We start from the raw sequence: 27,847 nt of genomic DNA on the forward strand, positions 1-27,847 counted from the left end.
CTTGTACAATTTTAGCTAACAAATTAAGGTGTAAATTAAATTTTCCCTTAGAAAATAACTTATTTGAAGAGCCAAGAGAATGAGAAACTTCATTCACTTTTAATTTTCCTTTTCCTCTTTTACAGATATTCAGAGTATCAGAGGGCTAGCAGTGGATTGGGTATCCCGTAATTTATACTGGATTAGCTCAGAATTTGATGAAACACAAATTAATGTGGCACGGCTAGATGGATCTTTGAAAACCTCAATTATCCACGGAATCGATAAGCCACAGTGTCTTGCAGCTCACCCAGTGAGGGGGTAAAGTATGATTATTTTTTTTTTTTAGTTTTTTCAAAATTCCACACTTTTGTCCTGATTTTATGGAAAAGCCACTGTTTAAGATTGTTATCACTATGTGTGTGTGTGTGTGTGTGTATCAGGTATAGCGTCAAAAAAGCAAATGTGCATATGGAAATTGTGAGAGATCCCTAGTTAGAGATTTCTAACTGCAAAAATATGATTTATATATACATATTGTAAGATATCATTAATTATGTTTCTATGGAGTGATAAGTCAGAATAAAAAGAGATGTGAGAAATGTTGTTGATTTCGTTTTGAATGCCAATTTTTAATAACATATTCACTTGTAAGTAGATCGGATTCTCCAATCTTCTGGTCAGTTATCATACACACTTGAGGGAGCCTACATAGGGCTGGAAGAGTTTTTCTTCAGTTTCAACAGAATGATTGGAATGAATTTATTCCCATCTATAGTGTCTGACTTTTTTATAGCCAAGAGGATTCAATTTTGATGAATTACTTAAAATGAATGAAATTTACTGCAGTCATAATTAAATATTCAGTTTTGAATTCAGGAGGAGAAGGAGAATGAGATAATTCTCCTTCAGTGACAGGCAAAAGCAAGAGTGGTGCTTTTTTCCCAGGCAGCAAGTGGCTTGTTAATTTTATACCTTTAATAAAGAATTAATCCCAAACCAAGACTACATTATGGTATTTTCTTTGTACTTTAATATTTATCAAGTAGGTCAACATCTAATATTTTTAATCCACATCTGTTTTTAATTAAGGAAACTCTACTGGACAGATGGAAATACAATTAACATGGCAAATATGGATGGCAGTAATAGCAAGATTCTCTTTCAGAATCAAAAGGAACCAGTAGGTAAGTATTCTGTTTTTAATAATTGATCACTGCAGCTTTCAATGTGACAAACCTATTCATGTATAATATACCTTTGATCTGAAACCTGGAAAAAAATATATAGATTTGGAATAAAAATGAGGAACTGATGAATTTCCTTGAATCTATTATCTCTATTTGAAGGGTAGGGAGAAAAATGCCCTCTTATTCTCTCTTAGTTCTTATGTGGGCTTTCTGGTTTGGTCTAGGAACCTGATTGACAAGAGAAAGTCACATAAGTTTTGTGAGTTTTGTTGTTGTTGTTGTTGTTGTTGGTTGGTTGTATTCTTTTTTTAAAATTTGTTTTAATTAGTTACACATGACAGTTTACATCTACATAGTACATGAGGATCTTCACAAGAGAGTAATGTTGGAATGAATGACCTACGAATGGTCAATATATACAATTTAGACAAAGAATAATAATAAATTTGTGACGGGGCAACAGGAAAGATGATATCCAGAGTAGGGTAATAAATTTTAGGGATGTTTCTAAGAAATATATGGGGAAGGAATGTAAAAGCCAATGGAAGATAAGGATTCCTTCAGAGTTTGTGTATTTGGGTTTACTGTAGCCAAAATTAACAGTCTCTGGTGACCAAGGCTATTTTCAAGTCTTGGTACATGAAGGACATCCCTCACTAAAGAATTTTATATGACTTGCTGCATATGAGACAATATGGGCCAAATGACCCTTCTAAAGCTATAGTTCCTCATGTGATAACCAGCTGAAATCACCAATATACATATTTAAAAAAATATTTTACCTTAACCCCTCTAGAGGTAAGGAGGAAATATTTTTTATCTGGATAGGGAGATGGGCCCTTCTAACATGAGAATTTTTTCATTGTATTAAATACTGAGTTTGCTGAAAATGTACTGTAATTTATAAAGTTATTTTCACTAATAAGGATCTTAAGTGCTACTATAATGTCAATATAATATATTGAGGCTTTCCCTGGATATCAATCCTGTGTCATTATTAATAGTTAAAAAAATGATCTGGGTTTAAAAACTCAGTAGTTTTCATTCACTTTACAAGATTTTTTTTTTCCTTTGGATACTTTCACCAACTATTGCAAATCATCAAGTATGACACAACAGTACTAAAAGAAAGCCCTGACTTTTTCACATAAAAAACCTTGAAAATCTTAAATACAAAAATTATTACAGAAGAAAATGTTATATATTTGTGCATAGATATGTAGATATTATATTGTTTCTTAATTTTAATCACCTTTCATATTTGTATGTATCTTTGAGAGGCAAAAATTATCATGCCTCTGGTTTATCCTTTCAAAGTACCTTTTAAAAAATCCAATAATAACCTGAATGTTGATGCTACATTAAATATGCAAATGATGGAATAGATGACGGAACATCATAATTTTGCAGTATGTTTTTTAATCTGAGAAAATAATACACCATGAAGCTTTTCAGCAATTTTTTCTTAGTTGCAAGAATGTAAAACTATAATGACTTGAAATATTTTATTTGTAATATTAATGATTCAATAAGAGTTTAGTATCATAAAATTTGGAATAAATAATTCTTTTCATGTAGTCTATAAAGTAAACCTTTGATATAGAATGCTACTGTTAACAGCTATTTTCTTTGGACTATTTGTTCTAAGATTTGTACACAATTGAAATTCAGGATAGTGTTAGAAAGTAAAGGCAGATTGAAATGCTAATACATCTTTGCAGAAGATGCTAGAACAAAAGAAACAAGAGGCTCCACAAGATTAGGGCCATACAAAAGACTTAATTTGAACTCGTGCAATTCAATTGCTACTTGTCTGGGGTTGTTCGGAACATTTAATACTGAAAAGTATGATGGAAATAATATGAGCAAATAAATTCTTTATGTTGTAATTTAGTTGCTGTGGCCTAAAACTAAATGTTAGTTTATATGCTTGTTTCTATAATGGGGAAAACCTTATCTCCTTTAATACTAAATATCCATTTTCCTACTCAAAATAAATTAAATAAAAACTCTTAACAGCTTATGCTTTTTGCAGTGGGTCTAGTAATGAAAACTGGTCACTGTTCTTTTCCTGTAGAGGCATAAGGAACCTAAATTATTAGAGTTTTCATTGAGGAAATCTAATTCTGTAACCGTGAACAAGTCAATTCTCAGCTAAATGGTGCTTGATTTCCTTATTAATACAATCAAGACAAAATATCTTTTCATGTTTAAAGTTCACATAAGATTTGAGTAAGGATAAAACTCACAAGAAAGAAACATCTAGCCCTTTAGGAAGGAAGATTAGGAAGAATAAACAAAATAAATTTCATAGAAATTTAACAGTAAATATATGTAATTATATGAGCCTATGAGATGAAAAATTCTAGGCAAATATGAGGATGTAACTCTACAGTGTCTTGCTGCTAACCCTAAGAGGCAAACAGTTTTGAGATATTTGTGTTCTACACTCTGATCTTCCCAACTTAGAACCAAGCAAAAAGACAAGGAGGTTATCAACTTGCTCTGGCTGTGGTTTACAAATAGATTTTTTTCTAATAACTTCCTATTCTAGCTAACTAGTCATACTAACCAGGTACTAAGATCAGAGGTCTCCCCACTGCACAATGAAACTTTCATATATATATACACATGTAACAATTTTTTTAATCATCTTATGTTTCCAAAATTAAGATGCTCTGCTGGGCTCTGTCCTGTGTTTGTCTGGTGCAGAAGTCCTGACATTAGTTCCCTTTACCTGTTCTTCCTTAGCTCCCTACCTCGAGTATCATTTCTATATTGTAGGTTACTAATATCTCCTTTGATAATGTTCACCATCCACAACTAGAATCCAAATTAAATTGTTCAAGGTCTAAGTAGAGAGAACAAAGGGACTTCTGGAACTCAGAAGTTCAAAGGACCTACAGGAATTCAGCTTCTAGAGCTATCATATTCACATAAAACACACCTTATAATGTATTTGAGGTATAGCATCATTGGGGAAAAGTAGTTTGGGTATCAATCACTACTTTGATGTTATTAACTTTACTCTGTAAATTTTAGTTTAATTATCTATAAAATGGAGATATTAGTATATAAATTTGGGAATTTAATGTGGATATAAGGTTTATATGCAATATCTCATATCTCAGCAATTCCATCCTTACTTAAATACTGCAGAGCATTCTTATACATGTTCTAGAAAGAGTGCAAGGAAGTTCATAAACCATTGTTTGTCATAATATAAAAAGTTTGGAGAGAGCTAGGCACGGTGGCATCAGCATGTAATTCCAGACTCAGAAGGCTGAGGCAGGAGGATCACAAGTTCAAAGCCAGCCTCAGCAACAGCAAGGTACTGACTAACTCAGTGAGACATTATTTCTAAATAAAATATAAAATAGGGCTGGGGATGCGGCTCAGTGGTTGAGTGGCCCTGAATTCAACACCTGTTATTCCCCCCTGCCAAAAAAAAATTGGAGTGAGCCTAAATCTTCATCAAAAGAATAATGAATGAACAAATACAGAATATTCATTGCTAAAATATTATATACATATATATATATAGATGTTTGATATGTAGCAGAATGAAATTTAACTCCTATCATTCACAATGCACAAAACTAAACTCAAAGACAATCAAGGACCTAGGGATAAGACCAGAGACCCTAGAGAAAAATGTTGACCCAACTCTCTACAATGTGGGCTTACGAACTGACTTCCTTAGCTAGACTCTTAAAGCACAAGATATAAAGTCAAGAATCAATAAATGGGATAGTAGCAAACTAAAAAACTTCTTCAAAGCAAAGGAAATAACAAAGAACATGAAGAAAGGGTCTGCAGAATGGGAGAAAATATTTGCCATCTGCACCTTGGATAGAGCATTAATCACCATGATGTACAAATAAAACAAAAAACAGCAAAAACCAAATAATTGGGCAAAGGAATTGAACAGGAACTTCATAGAAGAAATACAAATGGTCAACAAATATATGAAAAAAATGTTTTTTGAACACTTCTAACAGTTAGAGAAATGCAAGTTAAAACTACTCTGAGATACTATCTCACCCCAGTCAGAATGACAATTATTAAGGATACAAGGAACAATAAATATTGGCAAGGATTTGGGGAAAAGGTTCACTCTTACTTTGCTGGTGGGACCACAAATTGGTGGCAACTCTCTAGAAAGTACTATGGATATTCCTTTGAAAACTTGGAATGGAACCACCATTTGACCCAGGTATCACACTCCTCAGCTTAAGCCCAAGGGCTTAAAATCAGCATATTATAGTGACCATATAATGTTCATAGCACCTTAATTAACAATAGCCAAGCTATTGTACCAAACTATGTGCCTTTCAACCGATGAGTGGATAAAGAAAATGTGGTCTATGTACACAATGGAATATTACTCAGCCATAAAGAAGAATGAAATTATGGCATTTTCCTGTAAATGAATGGAACTGGAGACTATCATGCTAAGTGAAATAAGCCAATCTCCAAAACCAAAGGATAAATCTTCTATTGATATGTGGATGCTAATGCATAACAAAGGAGTGGGGGAGTTCATTGGATTAGACTAAGAGGACTGAAGGGAAGGGAGGAGGAATGGAAATAGGAGACAGGTATAATTAATCAAACACAACTTTCCTATGTTCATATATATATGAACATAGGATATATATATATATATATATATATATATATATATGTATATATGTATATATATTACATACAACCAGTGATACTCCACTTAACAGTCACAAGAATGGGATCCCAATTAGAATAATTATACTCCATGTATATATAATATGTCAAATTATACTCTACTGTCAGGTATATCTAAAAAGAACAAATAAAAAATAAAAAGAGAAAAAAAAAGATTCCTATTCAATGTAATAAAATGTTTTTAGTATTTGTTCTGGATAGTGCATGCATAAGAAGTTATTATCCTCTGTCTTCCATATTGAATTCCAGCTCCTTGCAACATCACCAAAAAAAAAAAAAAAAAACCAAACAAACAAACAAACAAAAACCAAATACTAAAACAAAAGACTTTTGTTTTGACAAACCTGAGCTTTCTGAGCTTTCTGCTTACAGTGGAGGGAGACAGTAGGAACTAAGTCTTAAAAGAGTCTCAGTGTTCAAACAGTAATTGAGATTTTGAAGTCTGGTGTAAAGCAAGTCTTTCAAATGGAGCTGGAGCATTGGTTAGAATTAAGTAAGGATTAATTTATAATATTTTTGGATTGGTGAACACACAAAGGAGATTTTTAAGAAAGCTGATTCAGAGAGCCGTGAGGCATGAGGTGTCAGTTTTTTTGCTATAAAAGTTATGGACCTTTCAGGAAGTTCCTGAAATGAGCAATAATATTGTCTACAATCTTTATCTTCTTGGGCAAGAATTACTTTAAGTAGGAAAGTTATATCTTTGAAGACAGTAGAATAGTAAAGCCATGTTAATGTATAATTAGCTATGGTTTTGGATTTGATTCTCATTTATAAAATTAAATCTTTGTTTCATGGATCATTTTGTTGTCATTAACACATTTTAAGATGCATCAAAACATCCTTTGTAAAGAGACTTGTACACCACTGTGTTCTTTACCTCTTCTCTAAAACTCTATTCCACAATAGTCAGCATTCCAGCTGAGACACAAAACCAGTCGTGTGTGTGTGTGTGTGTGTGTGCGCGCGCGCTATGTTGTAATCATTTAGTTTATGAGTTCCTGGAAACTGGCCAGACTTATCTGTAATTCTTAGACCATCTGAAGGATAGACTAGAAACTCTCAGGAAGGTGCTGAAACAATCGACCATGAACCAAATTTCTTCATGGATACCTAAGTTCTTTTCATGAAGCCTTTCAACTCATTGAATTGGGCTCATTCAGAGATTTTGATGTAGTTTATTCTATACCAAAAGGCCTTGCAGTGTGTAAAATAGATTAAAACCATGTTTCATAATAACTTTTTTCTCAGTCCTGAAAACTGAACCCAGGGATTCATGCATGTTAGGCAAGTACCCTATCAGTGAGTGACATCCTGGCATTTTTATTCTTTTTGTTTTGAGACAGGGCCTTGCTAAAGTGCCCAGACTGATCTTGAACTTGTGATTCTCCTGCCTCAGCCTCCTGAGTAACTGGGATTACATACATGATCCACTGTGCATGGCTATATTTTTTTTAAGTAATATTTTCACTGTGTGTACCCAAACCATTTTTTAAAATAGATTTAATAATTTGTATTGTTTACTAACCCAGACAAAATACTGAAATAATTCAGAATGTATCCTCCATTTTTAAAGATTTTTATAAATAGTTTTTAAGACATTTTTAAAGGAGTGAATAAAAGTATGATTTATTCATATATTTTGGTTCAATAAGTTTGTGAACATATGCTGTTTAGAAAGAATACTTAAAATAGAAATGTATGTATATTGGTGATCTATAGAACTATTTGAAGTTGTGATACAAACAGTTGTACAAAATAGTTTTTTTTTTTTTGCTTCTATGTAAATTTAGATTGCTATTTAATGTACAGTCAAGATTAAGTCTCACAAGGACACACTTTCAGAAGAGTCCATGTCCTGGCAATCCCAAGATTCTTTCAGAATTATTCCCATGAGAGGATTCCTAAGATGGAACTTTATAGTACTATAAATGGCATATGAATATGTGAAAAAATAAATACAAATTTGTTTTGCAGTTATGCATGCAAATCATACTCATGAAATACTTATATACATTTATCACCACATCATTTAGTAATTATAATTTTATTTATTCATTTAAAGCAATTATTATGATTATTATTTAATGATGAATTTTTCTGGGTGAGTGAACTCTGGCTTAAACTGCCTGCCTACTACATTCTTTAAATGATTTCTATGAAGAAAATTAGGTAATTAGAAAAGGAGGAACCATTGCTCAGCTGAGTTTCTTCTCATGGATAGTGTTGTATTTTTAATATTATTATTTTTCAATAGAACGTGATGAGAAAGCAGTATTCTGTTTAGTGAGGTTGGGGTAGTAGTAGCTTATAACATTTTTGTTGGTAACTTTTTAATGTGACCTGTATTCTCACCACGAAGCCACACATCTGTGTTTGCATGCACTTACTGTGAGATCTCTGATTCTGTAGAATGATGAGCATTTGGCAGCAAAAATAATACAATTATATTGTGTACTTTTTAAGTACTTACATTATGTCAAATGCTTGCAAAATGCTTTGCTTTAATCATCTCACTGCAATCACTTCTGGGAGGATTTTTTTTTTTTTTTTTTATCTTTCCTTTATAGATTCAAAGTCCAAGACTCATTTGAAGAAGTTAGTTGCCCACAATGAAACTTGGGATTCAAATACAAGTTTATGTCTTCCAAAGCCGTATTAAAGCTTAGCCATTGTACTATGACTAGGCTCATCATAGTACCAGTAATAATTTGACCTCAAGAAAGGATCAGGGAATAAACCTGATGCTCTTTCAAGCATGGAAGGTGGGAAAGAGACAAATGCAGGTACCCCTGAATAAATGGAGGTTCAATGAGGACAGTGCAGTCAGCTTTTCTAAGTATCCAGGAATATGCAAGAAGCAATTTCACCTCTGTGTCAATTGTGCTTCACAATTAATTATTTCTGATTCTTTAAAAGCTAGTTTTAAATGGCTATGTCACTGACACACTGGACTTTTTTCTTTTGTGGAATTCTTTTTCCTATTATAATTCACTAATTTTCTTTATTTGCTTTTTTTTGGTAGATAGTTTTATATTTATTTTTATTTTTTTTAAATTTGTGCACAATAATTATACATAATAGTGGATATGTTGTTACACATTTAAACATACATACAATATTACAACATAGTTTGGTCAAATTTCTTCCCTGGAACCTCCCTTTTCCTTTCCCTCCTCCCTCTCCTAGTCCTCTTCCTCAACTCTATGCTTATTTGTTGTTAAATCCATACATGTGACATACTTAATATAGAAATGCATCGCAATCTTTTCAAAATTCTCAACTTGGCATTTTATGAGTATTTGTCACTAAAGATTGAGTAATTGTTGCCTTTAGCAACTGGGGCTAAATAACTATGTTTCTGTTAAATACAAATCAGCATTCCAGTTATCCATTATTGCACTAAATATTCACAATTAAGATTTATTGCTCCGTCTTGGATACATTAAGTGCTTGGAGCAGTTTACATAACAGAAGATTTTAATTTACTACTTTAAGCAATTTCCATGTTTAAATGTCTTCATATTATGAATTTTATCCCTTAAGCCTCATATAAAGCAACTTGGGTTGTCAATCAGCATTACCCTACATGACTTATTCTTAAAGATCTAGAGTACTATATATTTTATTTCTTTAATAGTCACCTTTTACTTTTAATATAATATCAATAAAAAATTATTTGTTTACTTAACCTTCAAGTGAAACTTTTTAAATTCTTTAAAGCATGTTTTTTTTTAAAATTTAATTATTCCAACTTGTATGCTAAGTTAGTACATTTTAAAATATATTCAAGGATAAGACTTGCAAGAACATTTTATCACATTAAGAAAATCTAAGGTGTGTCTCTGTTTAAAAATAGTATTTATAAATTTCCAAGATGTTTCCTTGCTTAATATAACAGTGTTCTGTTATTTATATGCAAGTACTACCATCATAGTGATTTTTATTATTTAGGAAGCACACTCAATATATAAAGACATGTAAATTGATGAAAATGTTAAGAATAGATTTCAAAAATAGCCAGAGGACTTAACAAGTAATTTATAATTACACATGCATGCATATAACTAATTTAAATTTATGATGTTTTCATCTAACTTCAAATGTTAAGTGAAATGAAAGGCTATTTTTAAAAATGGATATAAATTGTATACTCAATATGAATCACAAAACCTTCAGATCCATCTTCAAGAAGGTCATTGTCCAGTGAAGGAAACGTCACAGATAATTACAGACCTTTAGTAAGATCTTTAGTAGAGTAAAATAAAATGAAAATACTTAATATTTTTCATGTGTACTATGTGCTAGACATCATAAAGATAGTATCAGAGATAATGTGAACACAGAAGAAATAAATTCTTTGTGGGGAAGAAAAATAATGGAATGAGTTATAGCCAAATTAATGGTATTTTGAAATTTCAACAGAGCCTTGAAGAAAAAAAATACTTCTGTTTCTAAAAATTACAGATGAAAGGGGTTTTCCTTTTTTTTTTTTTTCTAGAAGAAAGGAAAACTAGGCATAAAATGCGTGAGATAGTTGTTATGTGTAAAAAACTCTGAAGTTTTCCATATGAGTAGGGAAAAAGAAGGGAATGTTTAGCATTATATTGTGAATTTTAAAATATTTGGCATAATACAGTGCTTTTAAAATATTTTGTACCATCTTACTTATCACGCAATAAAACATTGTCTTAGTAAATTATAAAATTATAGATATTAAAGGTTTTGAATGTTTTTAAAATGCAACACTTCTCCAGAATCAGCTTGATATTGATTCTGACCTCTTCTCCTTTTTTTTTTTTTTTTTTTTTGCATATGTTCTTCTCACAAGTCACATAATTTTTTGACAATCACCAAGTGCTAGGAATATTGTTTGTAAAATGTCTTACATGGGAGGAAGGAAACGATTCTGAAATCTTAGCTTGATAAGATAAGCAACAAGAATCAGTTTATGAACTTAGCTCAGTAACTGTATGTTGTGATGATTTCTTAAAATAGGGTGAATTGAGAAGGGTGATTTCAAGGAAAAAATAGATCAGTTCAAGATAAGGGCAACATACTCAACTAAAGGTTGATAGTATTCTTTTTAAAAATGAAAACATGGATTCAGATTTTGTTTCATTTTCTTTAGTTGTAGATGGACACAATACCTTTTTATTTTATTTATTTTATTTTCATGTGGTGCTGAGGATCGAACCTAGGATCTCGCACGTGGTAGGCAAGCACCCTACCACTAAGCTGTGACCCCAGTCCTTATTTGATGATAATTTTAGAGTTGCTTGCAGTTATTAAAAATAATTCAGGATTTCTCATGTGTACCTTATTCAATTTTCTCCAATTAGAACATTATGCAAAACCATAGTGAAATACCACAACCAAGTTATTGACCATAATTCTATCTAAATTTCATGTTTTCTTATATTAATTTCTGTGTGGTTGTTTAATTAGGCTATACAATTTTATCATGTGTGTAGATTCCTGTGTCTACTACTGTGATCAAAATCCTGAATAATTTCAACACCATATGATCCTTCACATATCTATGCTGTGGCCTCATCTATTTCCCTCCTGTACATCCACCTCATTCTTCTCCACATGTCTGTCTCCAGTTCTTGTTGCTTATCTTGTCACATTAAAAGTGTTTTATTAGTCGAACCATACAACATGTGACCTTGGTAGATTAGTTTTTTTCATTTCACATATTTCCCTGGAGAGTCACTGAAATTATTTCATGTATCAATAATTTGATTCTTTTTGTTGTTGAATAATATCCCAAAATATGAGTGCAGCACAGTAAATTTAACCATTCTCTTACTAAAGGACAGCTAGATGATTCTCTGTTTTTACTATTACAAATAAAGCTATAAACATTCATGTGCAAGTCTTTTCATGAACACAACTTTTCATTCATCTGGGATAAATTCCTAGGCGTGCAGTTGTGGGGTCTGATGGTAATAGCATGCTGAGTTTTATAAGTCATTGCCAGACACTTTTCCAGAGTGGCTGTACCATTTTTTATTCCCAGAACCAGCAATGTGTCGGTGATCCAATTTTCTGCATCCTTATCATCATTTAGTATTCTAATTTTTAATTTTAGTCATTCTAACAAGTATATAGTGATATCTTACAATTTGTATTTAAATTTCTTAAGATGTTAAAAGTTTTTTCATGTGTGTTTTTTTTTTTAAACTGGTGTATTTTCTTGTGATGATATCCTTAGCTCATTTTCCAATTAAATTATTATTATTTTGTACCAGGGATTGAACCCAGGGGTGCTTACTTACAAGCCACATCCCAAGCCCTTTTAACTTATTATTTGAGAAAGAGTCTTGTTAAATTTCTTAGGGCCTTGCTAAGTTGCTGTGCTTTGAACTTCTGATCCTCCTTCCTCAGCCTCTCAAGATGCTTGGGATTAATAGGTGTGCACTACTGTACCAGGCTCCAGTTGAATTTTTTGAGCTTAAATTTTGATAATTCTTTTGTGGATACTTGTCTATTATTGATATGTGAATTATAATTATATTTTCCCAGACAGAAGCATATCTTTTATCACCTTTCACAGAACAAAAGTTTCAGTTTTGATGTTTGTTTTATAATCAATAAATATTAATTATCAATTACAGGTATATTCAGAGAGATAATCACAGGTTTTCAGATAGGATTTTACCTTAGGATGGAAATACATTTAAAAAAAAAAACCTGCACTGCTAATAAATAGCTAATATTAATTGAGTGCTTTCTATGTCCTGCCCCCCGCCCCATATGAGGCTGCTGTTCTTATTATAGCCACCTCACATGGTGAAGTAAGAGTGTACCCAGGCAAGCCTTCCAGAGGCACATAGCAAAGGTAATGATAGCAAAGGGTGATGCCTTATATTATTTGTGTTCACATCAGAGAGAAGCTGGGGGATGGAGCAGAGAATGCTTAGATTTCTCAGTAGATCTATTATTTGACTAACAGAATGTAAGTATTCTCAGGAGTTATTCAGCATTTCTTGAGAAAATAGTGAATAGGCAGTTAGATGCATGGTTTTCCCCTGTGAAGTAACTATCCTCTATCAGACCTAAAATTCAATATCTCTCAAATAATTCTGCCCCAGGAATAACCATGGCATTCTAGTGAACTCTGAAAAGATCTCCATTTTCTAGTATCCAGAATACTATAATTCTTTTACAGGTGTAAAGTGGGATGGAACTTTTTGGTATATTCTCTTTTTTTTTTTTTCTTTTTGGTAAATATATTTTCAGTGGCCAGTTTCTATAACTTTCACAATCCCAGAAACTAAAGGATTTGTTTTGTACTTAAATTTTTAAAGATAGCAACAACAAAAATAATATTTAGAAGACTTTGATGTTATTTATATACCTATTTGGAGGACTTGAAATTAATCATCCAAATTTTAATGTCCACAGTATATCTTCTTCCTCACATGAATCTTTGCTGTTCCTTTTTTCTAAAGCTCTCACCGTTATAATGCTCTTTCTATCAAAATTTAAAAGACTTATTGAGCTTACTAAAAATTCAAATTTGAAAGATTATAAAAATATGCAGTGGTTGAAAATAATTTCTTCAAATTTTTATTGTAAAATTACTTAAGAATAAAAAAAAAATACTGATGCTTAGGGCCAGTCCAAAACAGTTAAATTATAATTTCTAGAAGTGGGACCCAAGGATCAGTATTTATGAATAGTTTTATATAATTATAATTCACAGATAAAGATGAAACTTTTGAAGTAAAATTTGGTATGTGATGGAAAATATTTGGTCTTGCTATCTTTAGAAAGCCTCAATTTTAAATAAAAATACCTTTTAAATTTAATTCCATAAATTTAAATAAAAATACATTTTAAATTTAATTCCATAATACATATTATATTGATCTGACTTTGAATCACTTAAAAAATGAATTAGCCACATAAAATAAAGTCTTACTTCTTAATTGTAACACAATTTAAGGTGTTTTTAGTAACATGGGTTATATAGCTAAATTATCTTATTTAAAACCATTATGTAAATATTCCTTATATAAATTTGCAAGTTATTTCAGTTACAAGATAAACTACATAATGTTAATAAATTGAATGTTCTAAAAAATAAGCTGATCTGTTTAAAGCAAAATGTTCAAATAAAATAATATATTATTATTATTAATAGCATATATTAAAATAGTCTTTGGCTTAAAGTAAGGAATGTAAAACTTAAAGCATATGGATTAAATATGTTTTTATAAGAATACTAAAATGGGTTTACAAAGTAATTTGCCTTTTAATAAAGTCTTTTCAATTTAGATGATGACTTCTTTCTTGTTTCATTCAGTTATTACATTGCTTTATCTGTATATCCTTATCTCATAATCAGATTCAGATGATTTTAAAAATTAATAAATATGTCTTGAAGAATAAAATTATATTACTACTGGTATATTCTTCATATAGGACCTATAATCATTTGTAAGATTTTTAAATCTCAATCACTCTAAGGCCCTCTATCATAGAATTATACTTCTTTGCATAGGATCAAGGGAATTTTTAGAAATTTGCTCACATTTGACTTATTTTCTCATGGCTATTGAATTAACATTTTTAACATGGCTGAGAAGTTCCAATTTGCATTAAAGAACAATTAGTCCACTGCTTTGTGATTTATCTTTTGAAATATTAGCACAACAGAGATCTGATCCATTATTATTTTAATATATGTTCAGTTAATTCTTCATTATTGATGGGACTGAGCGTATGATATTAACAAGGTCAAAAATCTATGATGTAAAAATATTTAAACCAATAAACTTTATAAGTATGTGCTTTTAAACATGCATATATCAATTAATATAAAGCACATTTTTTATCAATTTCTTAAATTTATAGTAATTTCTTAAATTTATAGCTTTGTGGAGGATTTCAATTCTATTTTATAATCTAGGGAATAAATGTACTCAAGAATATTTATAGGTAAAGTAATATATTTAACAGGAGAAACTATATGGAGTTCTAGGTAACACTTATCTCACGCACATAGAGATTAATATAGAAACTTTAGATGTGTTTATTTTGTGAATTACAAAACTACTGTTCTAAAACTATTCACTCTTCTAATTGATGTAGAAATTGAAGCCATACTAGGTGGACCAATTGAATTGCTGCTGTTTCTTTTCTAATTGTCACAGTTTCTGGTTACAAGTAGTCCTTCAAAAATTTCAGTTGTGAGCATAACTCTGCTAGGGAGAACTCCTTGAGATAATTTATAATTTTCATAATGAACTTAATTAAATAATCTATTTACTCTATGCTCATGAACTGTATTTTCCCTTCTAGGTATCACACTAGACAGTGATAATAATAAACTGACTTTGTCACAGCCACTTTCCTGTGTGCATTTGTGGTCCAAAAGCAAAGCAGTTGAGTAATAGGCCTTGGCGATCTCTGACCCAATATCTGTAACTTCCCTGTTCTGTTTAATTCTGCTTTAATATAACATGAGTTAGAGAAGAGAAACTGCAGGGTATTAGGTGGATGATAAGGTTCTGACACTGTAGGTTAATTTGGAGTGAGATATGAATGCACACTGTCTTCCGAAAAAGAGGTTAATGTAACTTAAACAAATGTATTCCCTAAGAAAGGTTAGACAAGCATATTAATTTAAATAATCCAGCTGAAAGAATATAATAGATAAGCTTATCAAAGTCAGGGGTAAAGCTAAAAGTATAAAAGCAATTCCTCTATAACGACTGGCGATGGGTCACAAATCTGACTCTTTGGTTTCTTTGCAGCAAAAGCAAAGAGAGAAATATGGCCAGTTAAAATTTTATATTTTGCACATATGGTTTTTCCTGGCATGGAGCCCTGAAAGAAATTTCTCCCAGGGGTCCTTGGATAAAGAGGTCATCGTATAATATACTGCTTTCCGACACTGTATCCTGGGAAGTCTAACAGGTTTCCTTATGTCTACTTCTTACAACATCTTTCATTCAAACCAAAGGCAGAGTGCCAAAGCCCAATTCAGCAAAGAACATCAAGGAGGGACAAAAACACAGAAATCTGAAAATGCAGTTGTCTGATGGTTTAGCTTGATTGAGAGGTACAATTTAGAATACCCATGGGCATAGATAAACCACGTAATTTTAAAGGAATTCTCTATAAATATATATGTTCATTCAACTCCTGGCAAAATTTGGCAACAGAAATGTATGATAGGTCAAGATCATTGTACTGTCATGTGTAACTAATTAAAACAAAACAAACAAAAAATATATATATATATGAAATATTGGAGTTGTATTTTTTGCAATTAATCTGTAATACATATATTCTTTATTTCTGATAAAAGATGAAGTTGTGATCATGGCTATTAGACAACTAAGCTAAAGACAAAACCAGTTGCTTCTTAGAAAATTTAGTGATCTGAATTTGGATTTATCTACTACATGAAAGGGTGCATCAAGGTGATTTAGGTAATTGCAGAATAACTAAACTTTCCCTCATAAAATTGAATGTTAAAGGTTTTCACCCTCATGGTATTACATCAAGCAATATGACAATGGTAATTTTTATTTGATTTTATTTCCTTAGTATTTCCTTAGTAATTAAATTTAATTTCCCTCTCTTGTCATTGAAAAAATATCTAAAAACTATATCCCTGCAATTTCTAATTATATGCATTGTGATTTTTTCTGGTGAAGCTTCTAGTCTTCTATTAGCAAAGCTTATCAAAAATCAGGAAATAACTGAAATAGTCTATAAAATTGTTGGATTATTTCTACTGGTTAAAACTGGTTGGGTAAATCAGTGCCACTCTGATTTGCAACTCCCTGTAGATAGGAATTAATTAGGCTATGTTTGCACATCTCTGGGTGCAATTGAACCTATGTGGTTTTCTCCAGTCTTCTTTACTTCCTTCTTCTCTTTCCTTTTAATTTTTTAAAGAAAGCTATCATTTGTGCTTTCTTCACTTTATCCTTTGAGTGAGCGCCAAGGAACTTTTTGTTGGTTTTATGCCTCGGTACTTGTCCACATATGCTTTTACTGAGTAGTTCTGGGTCACAGAGGCCTACATGGAACCACAGAGATATTGTTATAATGTGGATTGTGATCTTGGTGAGCATGCCAATAATACTGTAGATATGTCCTGAGAATACAGATTTCTTAACTGCTTTTGGTACTATTCTCTTATCTGTAATATGGAGCTGTCAGTCCTCTCAATGTCACAAAACTTCTCTGATAATCAATAGACATACTGGTTAGGGGCTTATAAAATTATCTTTTCTATCCAGTTAAGACAGTATATCACTATTTTCCTATTAGCCAAGTTTTAACTTTAAGGCAAATATCTGAGCTTTTAACTCATTTCTTCCCCACAAATCTAGTGGTGCTCAGTGAATATTGCTATTCAAGTGATTGCTATTATGTTTACGTTGTATAATTTAATTACAGGTCTATCGATAGACTATGTGGAAAACAAGCTTTATTGGATCAGTTCTGGAAATGGAACCATAAATAGATGCAACCTGGATGGTGGTAATTTAGAAGTAATAGAGTCAATGAAAGAAGAATTAACAAAAGCTACAGCCTTAACTATCATGGGTAAGTGTAATGATTCTATAGCTAGGATGCTTCTTATTGATTGGAGGTTGATTAATTGTGACCTATTAAAAGCTTGGGAAAGTTACTGCTGCATTAACACCAAAAACACATTCAAATTGCACATCTTTATGAGAAGTTCTTTTTTTTTTTTTTTTTAGCTTTAAAAAACAGACTCGTAAGACTACCCAGATTAGGAATTTAGTGCTGCTAGCAATACTAACTTTTTACCATGATTGGTTCTTGGCTTACTGTGACTGGTATTTTTTGATGGTTCTTTTCTGGCTGTATTGCAGTGTTCTGAAGAGTAAGAACCTTGCATTTTCATCATAGTACAGTCAAATTTGCTTCATTTTTGTTTTTAAAGCATAGCTTCATCCACATAGATAATTTGAAAAATAAGGGAACAGGATCGATTTGGCCAATGAACATAAGTTAATGATATTATCCTCTCAACCCAATAATTCATCCTTAACTTTAGAAATGAACAGAGAGGTTTTACTGATTTCAGTTTCATTCCCGTGCCTTTTGTTCAGTTTTCAGGAAATAAAGGGGCCTGGAACATAAGTGATCAGGAATCTAAAAGAGAGGAATGTTTTCCTTAGAACAATTAAAGAACTTCTACCATATTGCATGGGAAACCAGTTTTTGAAATGTAAACTTTAAAAAAATAATAATAATTTGCATTTTTAAAAATATGTACAAGTGAATACCAATAAGAAATACTCTTTGGTGAGGATGGCTCTGTTTTGGGCAGGCTTTCAGCTAAAGTTCATGGTGAGTCAGATATGAAGACTAATATTTTATATAAATATCAATAGTTACATTTTGTTACAGGATATCAGAAAAATTTCTTTATATTCGCAATTCCTAATGTTGTGATATAATCAGGATAACTTATACTACTATCAAAAGTCAGTTCTAATATATTTTTAAGTTTTATTTATATAGATAAGAAATTAGATCTTTTAATTCTATATATCCTATATTCTGTAATTTTAGCCCTTTGACCATTTCCCAGATTTAATATGAGCTTTTTTGGGGGGGAAGTTGGGTAACCAGGGATTGAACTCAGGGCACTCAACTACTAAGCTACATCCCCAGCCCTATTTTGTATTTTATTTAAAGATCAGGTCTCACTGAATTGCTTAGCACCTCGCAGTTGCTGAGGCTGGGTTTGAACTCATGATCCTCTTGTCTCAGCCTCCCAGCCACTGGGATTACAGGGATATGCCACTGTGCCAGACTAATATATACTTTTTTTTTTTGGTAACAATTTTCAGTAGTATATGTTTATGAGTAACTAGTTATTAATGGAAAAGGGTGAAAATTCATTTTCATAATCATTAACAATATCTGGCCAAAAGTAAAAAAAAAGTTTGGATTAAAAAGATTACATATCTTACACAAAAATTTGTGTAAGAAAGAATGAGTCTCCTTTTTTATTTTGAAGGAGAGAAAATGTATATATTAACTAACCATTAATGGCTCAAGTGATCTCTATGTCATTTTTATAATTGGGATGTACAGATATTAACTATGTGTGCCCATGTTACAAAGTTGTGAGAATTGCTTGTGAGATGTATGTGTAAATACTTTTTTAAAAGTTTAGTTCTGTGCAAATATATGATTTGAAATGCTATGCCCCCTGGTTCAATCTGTTAAGCCCTCTCCAGTTGTATCTCAGTGGACATTTTCAGATGTGAGATGTGATGCTGCAGCAGCTGTTTCAGTGCCTTTTTTTGTTGTTGTAGTTTTTTTTCTAAATTGCTCTTCAGCTCTGTTTCATGAAGTTTTTCTTTTCAGTTTCTTAGAACCTAAATTTTTAAAAAACAGTTTTTCTCCTCTAGATGAGAAACTGACGTGCATAAATCAAATCAATTTAATTAATTTATTTTTTTAATATTTATTTTTTTTTTTTTTAGTTGTAGTTGGACACAACACCTTTATTTCACTTGTTTATTTTTGTATGTGGTGCTGAGGATCAAACCCAGGGTCTCGCAGGTGCGAGGTGAGCACTCTACTGCTGAGCCACAACCCCAGCCCCAATTTAATTTACTTTTATTTTTAGTCTTTGGGCAATTCCTATGCCGTTAATTTAGCCATATGTTGACATTATTCTCATGTGTGTGTCCAGAAGCTACACACACACACACACACACACACACACACATATTGTAACTGATAGTTGTGCTATTTTAGAGTAGTAGTTTATTTAGAACTGTTCTTTAACATCTATAATACTATTTTAAAAGTTGTGTTTGTATTTTATTCAGCTTTGCCAAATTAACAAGAACATTTATTTTATGTGTATTTTTGCATATCTTAAACCACTTGAATAAAAATAAACAGATTAAACTCAAAAAGTGGTTGAATAATCACATTATGTTTTCAAAAATTGAATTCCATTATATTTTTTAAATCAATCCAAAATAGCAAACAATCTAAAATAACCCAGTAAATTACAGGAAACCTGTTAAAAGTCAGACAAAACATTTCAAGGATATTCGTTGAATTTTAGTGAATATGTGTATATTATATATGGTGTGCAATATATAGAATTTACATATGGAAGTGTATAATAAAAATATCTATAAAAACCATGACCTTGAAGAAAAATTTAAGACTATTAAAGTTTATTTCCCCTAATATGAATGCTAAGACTCTGTTCTAATGAGGAAGTGAATGCTAACTTTACAGAACTTAATGATATGAATAGTTTCAAAAATGGATCAGGGAGTCCTTTTTAGCAAAAAATGAAAGTCAGATGTTTTTGCACACTGTCAGAATGGAAGAAAGTTTGGGTGAAATCATAATGTATATAATGTGACAATGTTTTGAATCTGATACAGCATCAGCTGTTCATGGGAACCTGCTTTTGTACAATTTAAAATCTATAACAAGTACATGGTTATATATACATACTTCCCTAGGCCACTACAATGTAATTAAACCTAAAAATGAAAATAAATACAAAAAAAATCTATGAAAGCCTGTACTGCCAACATACTACCTGGATATAGCAAATACTTCTAGCAGTTCAGGTGTTTAAAATGTAGAGAACACAACCAAAGAGAGATAAGGCAGGAATCTCTGTGAAGTTTCCTGGCAAACTCTGAACTCTCCTTTCTGTTCAGACTTCCTTTCCTTTACTCTGAAACTCTACTCTTTCTCTTTGAGAATGGAAGAAAAGGGTGATGACTGCTTCCTGCTGAGGATGAATATTATGGCCACAAAAAGGCAATAAAAAAGTAAAACAGAGCAACCTCACATTATCCACGGGATTACTGATGATTGCAGTTACAAATGTTTAAAAAAAAATTGCCTAGAGTGCAACTGAAATTATATATCCAGAAAACAAAAAAACAATTGTGCTGTGAAGGGATTCCTACATACAAGTGTATGACAGCTTCCCAGAGACACTAGATAAGCAAAGGATAACAAACAACTGGGAGTTGGTGTTTCACTAAAATTTAAGAGAGCTTTTCCTAAAACTAATGTAGAAATGTCTTAACACAATTTTAATTAATTATTAATCTTTGATGATTATAAATTGTAATGCTTGGGGTTCCCAGTTTTCTTGAAATAGTAAAATCGAAATAAATGAAAAGAATTTCGAAATTTTAAAGTTAGAGAAAGTAGAAGGTAATACCCAGGCAATACCCAGATCAAAATAAAGCAATTAATTGATGATTCTATCAATCCTCAAACCCCAAGAATGAGATCATTTCAAAAATACTTTTATATTTCTCCCCTCAAGAAGTAGAGCTTCATTTCCCTCCTATTAAGTGTGGGTTGGACTTAATGACTCCTTTTTAATAAACAGAATGAGGTAAAAGGAATGATGTGTAACTGTGGAGACAAGGTCATAAAAGACAGAAGATTTCTTGCCCTCCTTCTTGGATCACTCACTCTGAGCAAAGCCAGCTGCCACCTTATGGGGACAACCAAGCAACTCAATATGGAAGCACACACAGGAGGAAACAAGATCTCCAGCTAACCCCAAGTCAGTCAGTCATTTCAAACCAGGGGTCCTAGTCCTAGTCAGGATTTCAAAGGGCTAAAATGAAAGGCAATAAGATCAATTGCACCTCAAAGGAAACTCCAAACCAGAACCACCTACATAACTATCCCAGATTTCTGACTCTTAGAGAAATCATGTGAGATAACAAATACTTTTTGTTTTAAGATGCTAAGCTTTAGGGTAATTTGTTATATAGAAATAAATAACTAATTAATATATTACTTCATCCCCAGAGTGCTCATTTATTTGTGAACAATCTTAAATATGAATGCTTAGTAAAGTCAGACAGACTATAAATATGTAAGTTTAGTCAGAGTAACATGAGGGTGAGGGAGAATGGAGTGCAGGCTTCAATAGCTGGACTCACCTGGAGGGGTGGGAAGTGTGATAAATAGAGACGACAAGTGCCCCATGTGAGGTAGAAAACCTCTCAGCTCCACTCATTTTTACTCTAAAGAACATAAATCTTTTGTGACAAATACTTCATTAAAAGAAAAGCAAGCAACCTAGACTTTCATTTAAAAACTCACAACTTTTAAAGGTTAAGATCAATTCTTTTTAGAAAAACACCACACAGGCTAACACACTGTATAGGCTGACTGCAATGGCCGACAGTGTACAAGCCAAGACAACTGCTACCACAACTCCCTGTTGTTCATTTGGTCCTCAAACCAGTTGCCACCTCCAATTTGCTCATTCTTTATATGGTGATATTGAATTGCTTAGAGAGGAAAAGTTAAGATGGCCAATACCTAGCTGTGCCATTGCAAGGGATTTGGGGGGAAATTAAAACATCACCTGGCAGAGCAGTAGAGGACAGTTTATATGATTTCTCTCCAAGGTTTTATGATCCTCTCTGGCCAGACCTTGTATTCTGCCTAAGTATATGAAGAAGAACACACCAACATGGGGTCTACCTCTTAACTGAGTAGAGTTAGTACCACCAACTCTTGGCAAAGAAATGCAATTGATAGATGTGAATCTTGCATCCCTACCAACGAAGATTATCCAATGACATTTATTCTTTAATTCATCAAGAAATGTGTACTATTGCCTACTGTATGTGCCAGCCACTGATGTATATAGTGGCAAGAATACCGACTTCATCAAGGCTTCACAGTAGCATGGAGGAAAGACAATAAAGAAGATAAATAAGAAAACATATAGCCTGATAGTTAAGTGTAAGTGGAAAATAACTGAGCAAAAAGATAAGGAAATGCATGTGGTAGGGATGAAATATTAGATGGAGTAGGCAAAAAAAAAAAAAAAAAGATCCTTAAGATAGTAACCTCTGGGTAAAGGTTTGAAGTAATAGCAAGGGGAGTTTGAAGGAATGCTGTGTGAACTAACAAGAACCTCTTCAGTTATTTGCTTATTTTGCAGTTTTTATGTCATCATTAAGTGCTTTCACTTAAAAAATATAAAAGATATATAATTACATTGAAATAAATCTTTCCATATGATTTCTGTAGCTTACCAGGTTAGACATCTTTTAAGTTTGTAAAAATTCAAACAGAGGTTTTTTTGTGCGCTTCATCTGCTCTCCAGTGACTTGGCAAGTTCACTTGGTCAGATGCAATTGACACTTTGTATACAATGACTGTTTGATGAGACTCTTAACACCTTTCAGGTTCCTGACCAGCCTACAACTTTGAACATCAAATTCCTCCCCATTTCTAAAGGTGCTCTTGTCGATTGTCTTTCTCAACTGTCAGACATTGCGAATATGATAGCTTCTGCTTTCAAATAGAATAGCTGGTAGCTCCAAAGTGACATCTACCACTGTTTCTCTTAGACATTTTTTCTCAGAATTTAGTCAGTTCTTAAGAGATTTTTCTTTTATAAGTATACTTCAGGTTCATGACATAATGATACTCTAAAACAGCTTCCTACATGGTTTTGAAGGAGTTTGTGTAATGAAATAGTGTACAGTTAACTATGTAACTATGTAACTGATGGACACTTAGCTTTCAGATACAGGCCTTTTTGTTTCTTTTTATTCACCTTATTCTCACATTTTTAAACATTGCCCTATTTATCAATACCTGCCTGAGCTAATGAAGTAAAAACTAAAATTAATCAAGCTTTACTTTACTATTAAGTGCCTTTGTGAGAAGGAGGCTAAAACTGTTCATTAAAATTAGGATTTATCAGTTGTTTATGGATTTTGACGTGCTATTCCTTTTCTCTTTCTACCTATATAGTGTAAGAGCAGACTGCCTATATTATGCTTAAATTGGAGAGAAAGTTATAAAAATCAACTCATGAAGCTGAGAGAAAATACACATATAAAACAAATGTAATGGCAAAGATAGGCTTTTTGTTAATTGGAGAAAAGTAAATGGAATTCAGATAACTTCACTTTATTTGCATTTTGTGCTTTTAGAGTATGCAAGAAAAGACTTAGTAGGATATATCAACCATAGATTACAAGAAAAAGTGCATATATTAAATAAATATGAAGACCTTATGTCTATGAGAAAATTATTAAAATTTGTGGATTTCATGCTCAGAAAATGGTTTAATCACAGCTATCCCGATGAAGTCCATCACAATATGTAGTATAGTAATTAATCAAGATTTTTTTTTTTTTGAAGCCAGGAGTTTGAGTCCTCAGTAGTATTAAGGCTATGAGATTGGATTCAACCCTTCTCTCCATCCTCACACTTCTGAGCTACTATTCATTGTTCTCTTCTAGTCTATTGCATGTACTGTTACTACCATTTAAATTCCATTGTGTATCTAATTTTGTTGTTAATATTTATTTTGCTGTATGATCTGTAGGTATTATATTAACCCTTACGTTTATAGATAAGGATTCCAAAATTATCATTGCATTTTATTCTTGATGATTAAGGGTGTGTATATATATATATATATATATATATATATATATATATATATATATATATGCTTATGTCTTTGTTTGGGGCTTTTGTAACAAAATGTTATAGACTGGCTTATAAAAATAGCAAATTATTTTTTTTCTAACAGTTCTAGAGTCTGAAAGTCTGGGCTTAGGGTACTAGAATGATCAGGTTCTCATGAAGACCTTCCGGACTGCAGACTGTTGACTTATTATATTTTCAGAATGGAAAGTAAATGAGAAAAAAAAAAAGGAGCAAGACAATGAGACTTTCTGGGGCCCCTTTTACACCGGATTAATCCTATCTATCTATGGGGGCTCTGTCCCCATGAACTAATTACCTCCCACATGCCTTGCTTCCTAGAGCCATCACACTAGGGCTAGGGCGCCAACATGTGAATTGTGTGGGGACACATTCAGTCTAGTATATAGATGCTCATCTATCCATTATGCATACACCTTTATCTATTTACCTATCTACATACATATATATAAATTGTTATATATGTATAAAGATACACATATATATAAATTAACACAAATGAATTAGGAGTCCTCATTATATGATTAACTCATGGGCATTTAGGATTAAATAGAGATAAAATTATCATTTTATCAAGTAGGAAAATTATATTTTAGGTAATAACCAACCACATAATTTGGGACAGTCAGTTAATTCTAGGCCTTCATTTTGTATTCTGTGAAATTGTGAAGCTTGAAAACAGCAGCTACTGTGTTTTAATCTTGCCTGAGTTTATTCATGATGTGTTGATCCAGGGTGCAAGAAGTAGTTTTATTTTATTTAATTTATTTTTGTGTGGTTCTGGGGATTGAATTCAGGGTTTTTATATGCTCAGGTAAGTACTCTATCACTGAAAGTATTTTTAAATAAAGTGGTTGAATCAACACAGAGGAGATGATAAAAATTAAAAAGATACATTTAATTTGTGAAGTTTATCCAAGTTTCTATTAACCTGTTTTACAAATTAGGCAAAATAATTTAATTTTGAATTTTAGTTGAAAATTTGGTGGGCGTTTACAAAAGAAAATTGATAAGTTCTTGTCCTTGAATAGGTTTGTACTTTCTATAAGCATCTGTTACCATCACTAACACCCATCTAATCTTAGAATGTATTGTAATTGGCCTAGAATTTCTGTACAGAACCCTGAGCCACAGTTAAAAAAAAAAAAGAATTTTTATAATTATAAAAGTTTATATAATTACCATGAATACTTAATATCTCTGAGTTGGAATTTTATGTTATCAGCCCAACTTAATTATATTACACTATTGATCTGTTTCAAGAAGCAATTTGCCAGAAGTAAGCATAATAAGTAAATATTAGAGAGATATTTATTTTTGGCTACTATTGGGATCTACAGAAGAAGGGAAACAGGCATGTTCTCCATGTATTTTTAGTCATTTGTCAGAAATAGATAAATAGATTTAGTCCTATAATAAGTGAAAATTGGCTTCTGTTGATTTGATTATGTACAAGATATTTGTTTTAAATCAATGTTAACAAACTAACCTAATTATCTGTCCTTTAGGGAGCCCTTGAAAGGTTTTAGCAAATCTAACCCATAAGGACATTTGTTCATACTTTATTTAGGCTTACCTCAGGAACTCAAATTCATCATGATAGCTGCTATGAAGATTCACAGCACATGGATAATTTGCTCATGGGAAAATAAAGGCTGTCAGATTAAAATGCTCTTAGACATCATCTGAATATCAGAGAATGTCATATTCATTTGCTTAAGAATGAACACAGTGTTAATATTGTTGGGGATTAATTGTTTCAAATGTTCCCACTAGACTTTCTATGACAAAGCCTAACCTCTCTGCTAACTGAAAGACTCTTGAGTCACAGTTAATGGCAAAAATTAATTTTCACCTATAACACAAGCTCTCAGCTGGTTTCTCAATGTAACACTCTTAAAATTTATACCTGTATTCTATTTCAGCAAGATATTATTTAGCATGATAAATAATGTTAGGACTTATTAAAAATAAAGCATGTCTAGTATTCAATTTGCATACTTGTTATGAATTTCATCAGATAGATACTTTAAAAACTATGATAGACAAATTAAAAATAGGCATATAATAAACAACCTAGTAAGACTGGCATGCAGAAATCATCAAGTCTTTTTTCTACTTTACTTGCTAAGATAAATTACTATGGCAAGTTGTCATGACATCTATGGGACATTATAAATGATGACAAGTGACAAGCTTGGGGTCTGAGGCACTTAATCTTGTTAAGATCCGCAGACTGAGCTCTTGCAGGTTCTCACTGAAGTCTAGTCTGAAAGGATTCTATATGGTGCCTTTTAGCAGTGGGGCATCTGATAACTTGGAAGTTCTTTCCTGTAATAGTCCACCTTAAGGAATTATTTCTTCTGTTTTATATGATGCAAATCCATTTTATATGTTGTCAAATGTAGATTGTATTTTATGAAAGGTCACTAAATTTCTCTCTCCCTCTGAATGTGAAAAGGGCTGAAACTTAAAATTTCAAAGAGTCTGTGCTCTTATGAGATCCCCCTCTTATTTCCTTTTTAAAAAAATTCCTCCTTTTCTATCTAGATAGAAAAGACCTACCTTAGGCCTCCATTGCCTTTCTTTCTTTCTTTTTTCCTTTATTCCTCTCTTCCTTTTTTCTTTTTCTTTGCAATTTTTTAATTAGATAAAAGTTTTAATTTTCTACATTCTCATTTTCTGAAAGTAATTTGAGCCAAGCACATTCTCAAACATCTGTTACTCCTATGGGTGTCAACTATGACCCACAGAAACACAGGAATTTTGAAAAGTGCCCAGCAGAGTACAAACAATGCATCTTTTTTATTGTTGTTATTGGTGGTGGTATTGTTTTGAGGAGTGGAGTCAATATAATGGTCTTTTGCATTTGATTATGTTTAAAATAAAAGTTTTAATGTTTAAATAATTTGATAAGCACTATCTTGCTATGGAGCAAAGAGACAATAGATGAAAATTGACTACACTTTGTCAGGGATTAGGTATTATGAGGGAACAAGGAAAGTTGTAGGATAATGCATGGGATTCAAAACACTATCAGGTGGGGAAGATAGACTGATACACATAAAAATGAACCTTACAAATCATAGCTTTAAAATGCAAGTGATGACTCCAAGTGTTTTGGGAGGGGCCTCCATGATGAGGCTGCAATTGAGACTGGCCCTGAGAAAAGCTAGAATGGGAAGAGAGTTAGAGGAGAGGTGGTGATGTTTTTGTGCTGGAGATTGCAAGAGGCAAAAGGGCGCACAGTGAAGGGTGCAGCTTGCCCAGCTTGAAGCTGCTATGTACTTTCTCTTTCCCCTCTTCTAAAATAGCACCCTGTTGAAAATTACCCCTTTGAGGACTATTTGAAATGAACTCAAATTTGTAAGGTTGACTCTCATCTGTTTCCTCTTTTGTAAAAAAAAAAAAAAAAGGAATGTAATGCCAGAATACAACATAAATCAAAATCAAGGGGAAAATAA

General features: G+C 32.1%; 1 protein-coding gene across 1 annotated transcript in view; it reads left to right on the forward strand.

Moving 5' to 3' along the window:
- The window catches only part of Lrp1b (LDL receptor related protein 1B), a 1,856,415-nt gene that overhangs the window by 1,233,223 nt on the left and 595,345 nt on the right, over positions 1–27,847 (forward strand). Inside the window, exons 30-32 of the mRNA XM_058585368.1 lie at positions 126–300; positions 1,072–1,166; positions 17,304–17,453. Of these exons, the coding sequence (XP_058441351.1) occupies positions 126–300; positions 1,072–1,166; positions 17,304–17,453 (420 nt within the window). The remainder of the gene's footprint in view (positions 1–125; positions 301–1,071; positions 1,167–17,303; positions 17,454–27,847) is intronic.

The sequence above is a fragment of the Marmota monax genome, unplaced genomic scaffold (genome assembly GCF_021218885.2).
Source record: "Marmota monax isolate L192 unplaced genomic scaffold, Marmota_monax_Labrador192_F-V1.1 WCK01_AAM20220418_F8-fsc00034, whole genome shotgun sequence".
In the NCBI taxonomy this organism is placed as follows: domain Eukaryota; kingdom Metazoa; phylum Chordata; class Mammalia; order Rodentia; family Sciuridae; genus Marmota; species Marmota monax.